This window comes from Thermobia domestica, chromosome 10, assembly GCF_964235325.1.
Source record: "Thermobia domestica chromosome 10, izTheDome1.hap1.1, whole genome shotgun sequence".
Classification (NCBI taxonomy): Eukaryota; Metazoa; Arthropoda; class Insecta; order Zygentoma; family Lepismatidae; genus Thermobia; species Thermobia domestica.
In genome coordinates this window covers 136,195,870-136,206,752 of record NC_137463.1, presented here as the reverse complement: position 1 = coordinate 136,206,752, position 10,883 = coordinate 136,195,870, and the positions used below count along the sequence as shown (strand labels likewise).

Here is a 10,883-nt window from a genome sequence, read left to right as displayed (position 1 = left end):
TCACCGGAGATGGCATCGCACAGTAACTAATTACCTCATAGCCTATAAACGTCGAACTTGGATCAGTGCATGTAATAAACTAAATGACGAAGCATCTCCCAGTCGGTATTGGAAATCTTTCCACAGGCTCAGAGGCAGAAGTACCAAAGTTTCGTATCCTTTGTTAAACAATGGTGTCCCTCTCTTTACTGACCTACATAAGGCCAACGCTTTTGCAACAGAATTACAGTCAGTTTTCACGCCTAGGATATCACCTCATTCTCATGACAATATAGACTTAGCTACTATTCCCGCTCTACAACCGTCACTTTCACACATCATTGATGATGAAGATCCTCTTACATCACCAATCACTACACATGAACTCCAACGTACACTTCAGAAGAAACGCAACACTGCGCCAGGGATTGATCGAATTTCCTATCGGCTACTAAAAGAGGCTCCGCTTTCTTTACTCACGTTACTTGTCGCAGTTTACAACTTTATTCTCCGCACCGGTTTTTACCCACTGGATTGGAAGATTTCCAAAATATGCATGTTTCTTAAACCTCATAAACCGGCAGGAGACGTAAGTTCTTATCGCCCTATACAGCTCACAACAGTCTTTAGTAAACTGTTTGAAAAAAAATACTGGTACAAAGGCTTCATATACATATCCAAGAACTAAATTTTTACCCGTACATCAAGCAGGTTTTAGGCCAGCATTTTCAATTAATGACCAATTACTTCGTCTGTCAACACTGATCACCAATCAGTTTAACAAAGGCCTTCCATCTTGTCTCGTCTTAATGGATCTCGAAAAAGCTTTCGACAAAGTTTGGCACTACGGGCTCATTCGAAAGTTGCAGAAATTAAACCTACCGACCAGTTATTTACGTTTCATATATACCTTTTTAACTAATCGGATCGGATATGTCTACATTGGATCTGCTGTCTCACACCCTATTTTTCCCTATTCTGGTGTTCCTCAGGGTTCCGCGCTCAGTCCACTGCTCTATATACTGTACGCCTCCGATATACCTCAACCCACGCAGAATGTGTACTTATTCCAATACGCTGACGACACAGCCTTTCTAGCTCTGGGCAAGACCATGCATCAGATCAGCACACGTTTACAGTCAACTCTCGATCATTTTATGCAATGGTGCAACACATGGCGATTAAGTTTAAACGCCGCCAAAACGCAAGCACTAGTCTTTCTACCTCCTAAACGCCGCTCGAAAGTTCATCCTAACCCACGGAACCTTAATGTTACTCTACAAGTCCATCAACTTCGTACAGCTCCTACGGCTACATATCTCGGGGTAGTTTTTGACGCTAAATTAAGTTGGAAAGCCCATCTAGAGAAAATAACGCAAAAGGCTAATTTACGGCTCAACCTTTTACGGCGTCTCACAGGAACCACTTGGGGATTACACCGACCTCTCTTAATTAATACATATAAAATGTTCCTCAGGCCCATTTTAACTTTTGGCCATATTGCTTGGTGCAATGCTCCAACAAAGTTCTACGACAGATTATCCATACTAGAACGACATGCCATTAGAACTGCATATCGCATAAAGTTGCCATATCCGAACTTCCTAACTTATGAACACATAAATTTTCCTCACCTTATTCATCACCTTGCCGACATTCGCTTGAAATACATAGTCTCTCGCCTGCCAGTCTCTCATCCATTACTTCTTGATACCTTACAAGCTGATGCCGAAACTGACGCACCGTATAAATATTTGCATACAACGTTAAACGTTCTTATCACGTTATATATCAAAAACGCAAATCCTACAGCTGAAGAACACGACATCTTTCATATATATCATATACCTGATCACCTTCCTCATTTATTTCCATTTTAGCACAATGTCTCAGTTCAATACTAACTTTGGGCTTTCCCCTTGTTGCAATCAGTCTCGAGTCGCCCCGAGACAGAAGAACTAAACTGCATTCGTTTATCTAACACTATGTTTGTGACTGTGGCGTGTAAGCACTGCATTTCATTTGACATCATTATGTTTATTTCATAAAGCACAACACACTACTTTTATACCAGTTCCCTTTATATTTGCACTATTTAGATTTGTATTTTGTTTTCTTGTATGCATATGTACATTTATTCACTCACCTGATATTTTTTGTTGTTATTGTTTGTTACTTTTCAGCACTATTTGTTCATAAAACTGCACTTAGACCATCATATATAATTTAAAACAACAATATCTACAATTCTGTGCCAAAGAGAGGGCGTAACCCTCTAATGGCTAGGGCTAGGAGTCATATACCGAATCATCTAGTTTTGAAAATGAAAATGAAAATTGATGAATAAAGTACCACCTGGACCTCCCTGACCCTTTACCCTAAAAAAAAAAAAATTATACGCATACTTTTCCAGAGGTTTGCCTCTGAAGCGCCACCTACTTAGAACGGTGACGATTTTTTGAAACAATCCTTCCTACTCCTACTCCTACTCCTATTCCTGGGCTTTTCTCCGCGTTTTTTCAGGACACTGTTCATCAGACTTATCTCAGCCAAGGGTGTACAGTGTCACTGCATTAATAGGAGAACTGAACTACTATCCAAACGGGTAGTCCAACCTTGCTATCAGATCATTACATTACATTACATCTCATCATATTCACATTATCGTATTGTCTTTGTTTTCTGGGCATTAGCCCACTGGATAGATCTCACTATGGCGGACTCTTTCACGAAACCTGGCAAACGAACAAACGGTCGACATCAAAATTTACCTTCTGTTGTTGATGGACCATCCGTTTGTCCCACGAAGGTGGGGCCACGGAAGGGACCGTCAAAATCACAACAAAGCACTTCAGGCTCTCGCCAACGGAGAGACTCTCAAACTTCCGGCACATCCGTTGCATCTTCTGCTTCAGTTCGATCCAGGTCACCTCAATCCAAGAGTAGCTATGCCGCCCGAGTCCAAGACTCACCTCCAAAGAAAAAGCATCACACGGAATACTCTGATAATGACACCATGGATACAGGAAACGCACCAGCAGCTTCTACTCTTCCAGCTGTTCCAACAACATTTTCCATCCTTCTTCGTAATTATGATCCCAAGTTCTCAAATGAGAAATTTGTTGCTCTTCAGCTCAGGAAATACCTTCCACGTGCTTCCATCAAGGAAATCGTGCACACCAGAAACGGCTACATCCTTAAAACATCTGATCCCGATCTCTACAACACGATCCGGAACAAAGTTCCTATCGATACCTTCGGGGCACAAGCCGAAATCACTCATCTTAACACTTCGACTCGAAAGCAGCCCCCTCCACCTCGGAGGCCGTCCCAACTTTCAGTTGTCATCCGCGGAGTCGACCCGTCTTACACGGACGAGGAAGTTCATGACGAACTCAAACTGGATGGTTTCACCATTTCCAAAGTTCTTTGAATCCGCAATGACCGTGGGCCAACTTTCATGGTTCGCATTCTTACCCCTCATCAGGAGACAATAGACGACCTGCTTGCTCATGGAGCTTACATATACAATAGGAAACATAGAGTCGAACCATCACGTTCAATGGCACCATTACCAGTACGTTGCGAACGTTGTCAGGCATATAACACCCATAGTACCGCTGAATGTAAGAATGATTTTAAATGTGGCTACTGTGCAGGACCACATTCTACACGCCTATGTACTAATTTGCATCAGCCGGCGAAATGCGCTACATGTCCAGACAACCACCCTACATATAGTTACAAATGTAAAGCGAAACCGGAACCAACGCCGCAACATCCTGAATTGGTTGTCCCATTACGTGTAACGTCCATTACACCCCCCACCACGCCTACAGTAGATACTCCAGTTACCGTAAATCAATTGCTCACCTTTCTAACCCTTGCGCTACAGAATATCCATCCTTTCATCCGTCCACACATTTTACAGCAAATCACACTTGCAGCCAAGGCAACATTTCACATTCACTTCACCGCAACATATTCTGGGACTTCAGTACATTTTCATGCACCTCCAACAACTCCAACCAGTTAAATTTCATTTCATCATGGCACTTAACTTTCTATATTTGAACATCAGATCCTTTTCAAAGAACAAACTACTGTTTGAAACTCTATTACTAGAGGAACATGTCTCAGTTTTTCTCCTCAATGAAACATTTCTAACCAAATCAACTTCATGTCGCCTACCGGGATATACAATTCTACGCGCTGATAATCTCCTGCCTGCACAGCGAGCAAATGGGGGTGTAGCGGTTGGGTTTTCATCTCATTTGCCTTATCGCCAGTTCTACTGTGCTCTTACACCGTTACCTGAATACATCATTACCACTGTGTATTTCAAATCTATTATCATTACTGTTGCAACTATCTACATCCGGCCTAGGCATCCCCTTCCGCTACAATTTGTACAGCACATTTCAAACACCTATCGCCATTACATCATCATGGCGGATTTAAATATGCATAGTCGCTCAGATCTAGATCGTACCAATTTTGCAGCTTTTATCACCACACACACCACTGGAATCATTCATCAGTTGCCCAAACCTACTCGCCCAGAGTCAAATACCACACCTGACATCATTATAACATCCAGCAATCTCCTAACTTATAGCAGCATTGCAGTACTTGATACACTAGGTAGTGATCACGCTCCTGTTAAACTCACCATAAACTTCCATTCTACTGCATCATCTCGCTCGCAAATGCCTTCCCGTACCTGTTTTCGATTTGATAAAGCAAACTGGATCAGCTATCGCTCTTACCTCACTCAATGCACCGAGCACCTGTCATCCCCCACTACAGAAGACGATCTATACACCACGGTTGATACACTTACTCAAACCATACAGGAAGCTAGCACTCTCTTCATTCCCACTAGCAAAAATATCCCATATCAACCTCGACTGCCCCCACATTATCTGACTATGATCTCACGCTCTCGTCAACTCTATCGAGATTCCATTCGCACCAGAAATCCTGACGCCCTACTCCATCATCAACAATTGCAAAGAACTGTGCGCAACTACATCCAGGCATATAAACTTCGTAGTTGGGTTAAAACCTGCAATACCCTGTCCACCACCAGTCATCCTACCAAATTCTGGAAAAAGTTTAACGCTTTGTACGGCAAGTACACAAAAACACCGTATCCAATTCTGATCGGCAATTCTGCTGCTCAAACAGATAGGGAGAAGGCAAATGCTTTCGCAGACCATCTGCAGAACATCTTCACCCCACCGCCACCTGAAACTACACCCCATGTTGCAGACAGTGCTGACACCTCTCCATTCTTGCAACCAAACACCATGCATGAACTCAGTGTAAACCAGGCTATTACTTCACCTATCACTGTTGAAGAGGTAACAGATACTGTCAAACGTAAACGAAACACAGCGCCTGGCTTTGATAATATTACCTATCGTCAGATCAGAGAGTGTCCACCTACATTACTTGTTCTTATCGCCAATCTCTTCACCTTCGTACTGCGTACAGGTTACTTTCCTCTACCATGGAAAACATCTAAAACTCTTATGTTTCCAAAACCACATAAGCCTCCCCATGAGATCTCCTCTTACAGACCAATACAGCTCACAAGCACATTTAGCAAAATTCTCGAACGCAGTCTCGTTAAACGGCTTCATACTTACCTCAACACCAGAAATATCATTCCTCTCAGTCAAGCAGGCTTCCGTCCTTGTTTCTCCATAAACGATCAACTCTTACGTCTCACAAGCCTTATCACTACGCATTATAATAGAGTGAAACCATCCTGTTTAGTCTTATTTGATCTCGAGAAAGCTTTCGATAAAGTATGGCATCTCGGTCTTATTTATAAACTGATTAGGCTCCAACTTCCTCCAGCATACATACGACTTATCTTTAACTTCCTCTCAGGTCGTATCACCTATGTTGCCATTAACGAACATTTATCTCATCCCATCTTCTTACTGTCAGGAGTTCCACAGGGTTCTGCCCTTTCACCTTTGTTATACATTCTGTTTGTTGCTGACATGCCACGCCTTCCCGACAACATTTATTCTTTCCAGTATGCAGATGATACTGCTTTTCTCGCTCTAGGAACATCCATCCAGCATATAAATAAGATCTTACAAGCCGCCATCTCTGACTTCTGCCTTTGGTGCCGCCACTGGAAACTCACCATCAATGCTACAAAAACGCAGGCTATCATTTTCATTCCACCAAAGAAAACAACCAAAGTCCGCAGAAATCGATCTTGCCTATCTCTCCACGTAGACCAGGTTCCTCTGCAAGCTACAAAAGCAGTCACATACTTAGGCATCACGTTTGACACACACCTTACCTGGATGCAACACCTTAAAACAATTTCAAGTAAAGCTTACAATCGTCTCAACCTGCTTAAACGTCTCGCAGGAACGACCTGGGGTCTCAAATCACACACAGTCTTGAACACCTACAAAGTTTTTCTTCGCCCTACTCTCACCTATGGTTTCACAGCTTGGATTGCCGCATTAGAAAAATTCTACCACAAACTTCTCATTCTCGAACGCTATGCCTTCCGAATTGCTTATCGCATCAAATTGCCTAGCCCCACACGAGAATTATATCAGCGCATTACTTTTCCCGCCCTACAGTACCATCTTGAATCCCTTCGACTCTCATACATACGCCGCCGATTTCAAATCCAACATCCACTACTTTTCGATACAATGCACTATTTAGCACTAAATCCTACACCAACCCGTTATCTTCACACTCCATTATCTCTCTTGTTTACGTTATACCATTACACTCTTCCTCCTGATGATCCCTCACTCTTGCTTCTGAACGATTACGTCACTCATGCTCATTTACCTCTCATTTTTCCATCATTTCATGCACAGTAATATTCTCATACTAACCTGAGTTCATCATGTCTCTCATTATAGCCTAGAGTCCCCCTAGGTAAGAAGATAACTGCATTCGTCCGCTAACATTTTCCTATGTGTTGTCCTGTGATTGCACCTCATCTCATACTTCATCCTCATCAATTATGTAACTGTACTACTACATTCCTCTCCCTTATCTTCTCTTCTCCTGATCGTGTTTATTGTATATTGTTTAGTGTTCCTCATTTAATATTTTGTAGATCTTTGTTCATCTACTTTCCTAACAGCTATGTATGTATGTTTTATGTTGAATATATGTATTTATGTTTATCTCACCACCTAATGTTAAGGAACGCAAAGTTCCTTATGACCATTACTACTATGCAATAAATAAATAAAGCACTTAGACCAACCACCGACCTAACAACCAACAATCCTTTCAAATCGCTTCCCTAAAAGAGGGCGTAACCCTCTCAGAGGTAGCTAGCCTTAGCTAGCAATGTAAAAAAAATTTATACATACTTTCCCAGAGCTCCGCTCTGAAGCGTCGCTGATTATATGGTGACGATTTTTGGAAAAACCTTCCTGTTCCTCATCCTGGGTTTCACCTTCTGTCTCTTTCTCACGAACCGTCTGTCAGACTTATCTAGCCAAGGGCAGCCGGATCCACAGATCGAGCCAGGGGAGTTGCCCCACCTGGACAACTATCCAAACGGGTTGTCCCACCTTGCTCATATTATTCATATCTCATATCATACATCACTGCTTCATTATTTAGGCTTACGGCTATCCATTATGGCTGATTCTCCTAGTACTACTGGATCCTCGGTGTATGGGCGCCATCATGGTCTTCCTCCTGTGTTTGCCATTCCCTCTGCTTCGGCTGAGAAAGTGACCAAGCGGAAGGATATGAGCAACAGACAGCGAACGCAATCGGGCAGTTCTACTGCCTCCACAAATTCTAACGTATCCACGAGATCCAGATCTCCGCGTGGTCAACAACTCTATGCTGACTCTGTTAAGCAGCCTCGCCAGCCGGCGAAAAAACAGCATCGTGAAAATGTATCAGATAATTCAGACATGGAAGCCCAGCCAACAGTCATTAATGACTCATCTCATCTTTCATCTTCCTCATCAACTGTTCCGGTACTTCATTCTTTTCTCCTCCAAAATTTTGATACCAAGTATAGTAACGAGAAATTCATAACTATTCAGCTCCGAAAGTATATGCCGAATGCCCCTCTGTCTCAAGTCATCAAAACACGCAACGGCATGATACTCAAATCACCGGATCCTAACTTCGCAATCTTAGTTCGGAACAAAGCATCTTTTGAAATATTTGGGAAACAAGCTAACCTTACATCACTTAATTCTGTCAAACGGAAACAAGCGCCTCCACCGAAACGGCCTCCACTTCTTTCTGTTGTAATTCGTGGGGTTGACCCGAAGTATACCGATGAGGAGGTTCAAGAAGAGCTCCAGTTCGAAGGGCATACTATTCATAAAGCTGTCCGCATAAACAACAATGCTGGTGCCACCTATATGGTGCGCATACTCACGCCCTCTCAAGAGACGATCAACAATTTGTTATCTAAAGGAGCATATATTTATAAACGTAGACACCGTGTTGAGCCTTCCCGGTCGTCCTCACCTTTACCACTACGCTGTGAAAAATGCCAACAATATAATTCACATCATACAACGGCCTGTAAAAATCCTACCGTTTGCGGCTTTTGTTCTGGACCTCATCAAACTCGTGCTTGCACAAATATGACCCAGCCCCCGAAATGCCCTACTTGCACCGAACCCCATCCAGCTTATAGTTATAAGAGTAAAGGCAAACCTTCCGCTCAAGAAACCCATCCCGAACTTGTTCCTCTCAGAACCGCTGAATCATCTACTTCCACTGATCACTCCGTTGACGATCCCGTCACCGTTAGTAAGTTGCTAGAATTTCTTTCTCTTACTTTGCAAAATATTCACCCTTTTCACCGCCAGCATATCTTACAACAAATTATTGCCGCAGCGAAATCTACGTTTCATGTATCATTATACGCAACGTACACTAATAACTATGTTCATTTTCATACCACTCGCCTCGAAACATCAGTATAATTGTACCCAATATGGATATCGTTTTTTTGTTTCGCAACATCCGATCTCTTCCTAAACACAAAGTCGTATTCGAAACCCTCTTACTAGAAGAACAAGTCACAGCTTTCCTCCTGAATGAAACCTTTCTGAAACCCACTTCACCTTGCTCCCTATCACGTTACACATTACTTCGCCACGATAGCCCTATGCCAGCCCTCAGAGCCAATGGTGGAGCTGCAATAGGTTTCCGTCACACCATTCCGTTCCGCTCTCACAACTGTCCCCTCTTACATCTCCCTGAATATCTCATCACCACATTGTATTTCCGTAATATTGCCATCACTCTTGCCACTATCTATGTGCGCCCCGGCCTTCCTATACCTCATGCGTTCTTCTCATACATCTCAAATACGTATAAACACTTCATTATTTTGGCCGATGTCAACTTCCATAGCCGTTCAAATGCCGATCAATCATCCTTTACTGACTACATCACAGTTCATACCACAGGTAGTCTTCTCAATCTTCCTCGCTGTACTCGCCCTATCAGCAACACCACACCCGATATTGCAATAGTCTCAAATACCATCATTAATCACTGCACTATTGATGTTTTAGACTTAATGGGCAGTGATCATGCTCCCATCAAGCTAATCTATCATTCAGGTCTGGCTTCTGTCAAATCCACACTTTCACCACGTATTTCACTCCGTTACGATAAAGCCAACTGGCCACAATATCGTACGTATCTCGAAAACACTTTGGCTGATTCCGAAGCCCCTACTACCCCAGAAGAACTTTCACATCAGGTCAATCTCATCACCACTTCCATTCAACAGGCATCTGCACTTCATATCCCTCAATCTGAATCACTCCCATACCGTCCAAAACTACCGCCACAATATCTAGCATTAGTCCGTCGATCACGCCAATCTTACCGTGAATTTCTTCACATCAGAAATCCAGAAGCTCTAAGACTTCATCATCAACTTCAGCGAACGGTCCGCAACTATATTTCCGCTTACAAATTACGCCAATGGGTTAAGACTTGTAATCAACTCTCCGATACAACTCATCCTACTCGCTACTGGAAACGCTTTAATGCTCTTTGTGGCAAACGCTCTAAGACTCCATATCCGATTCTCTTACACGATACACCAGTACATTCCGACAGCGAGAAAGCAAATGCATTTGCTGACTATCTCCAAACTATATTCACACCCTCAGAGTCCGACAACATTGCTCATCCAGTCGATCAAGTCGATCTTAACCATCCTTCACTTCAACCTCATATCTCTCATACAGTCCCTAACCATGCTCTTACCAATCCCATCACAGTCTCAGAAATCACCAGTGTCATTCAGCGCAAACGCAACACGTTACCAGGTTTTGATTCGATCACCTATCGGCATATTAAAGAAAGCCCCGCTATATTACTCACCCTTCTGGCACTCATTTATACTTTTATCTTACGCACAGGGTTTTTCCAACGGACTGGAAAGTATCGAAGACACTCATGTTTCCCAAACCTGGTAAACCGCAGTCAGATGTTTCTTCATATCGACCTATCCAGTTGACATCCACACTGAGCAAAATATTCGAGCGCATTCTGGTGAAACGCCTCCATCCATATTTACAAGACCGCCAACTTCTCCCGACTCATCAGGCAGGTTTCCGTCCCTCATTCTCCATTACTGATCAGCTCCTTCGACTAACCACGCTCATAACCAACCATTACAACTCCATTCAACCCTCGTTTCTCGTCCTTTTTGACCTTGAAAAAGCCTTTGACAAGGTTTGGCATCTGGCGCTAGTTTATAAGCTCATTAAATTTCAGTTTCCGATCGCATACATTCGCCTCATTTATCATTTTCTTGTCTGTCGTATATCTTATATTTCCAATAACGAACAACTCTCACATCCCATTTTTCCCATGTGCGGTGTTCCTCAAGGTTC

General features: G+C 42.9%; 1 protein-coding gene across 1 annotated transcript; it reads left to right on the top strand.

Moving 5' to 3' along the window:
- Positions 1–9,133: 9,133 nt before the first annotated feature.
- On the top strand, positions 9,134–10,504 carry LOC145661617 (uncharacterized). The gene has a single exon (XM_081726939.1). The coding sequence runs from the start codon at positions 9,134–9,136 to the stop codon at positions 10,502–10,504; it is 1,371 nt and encodes a 456-aa protein (XP_081583065.1).
- Positions 10,505–10,883: the final 379 nt, after the last annotated feature.

What these genes read in the sequence shown, in the direction of transcription:
- LOC145661617 (XM_081726939.1), top strand. Translation starts at nt 9,134, where the DNA reads ATGCCAGCCCTCAGAGCCAATGGTGGAGCTGCAATAGGTTTCCGTCAC.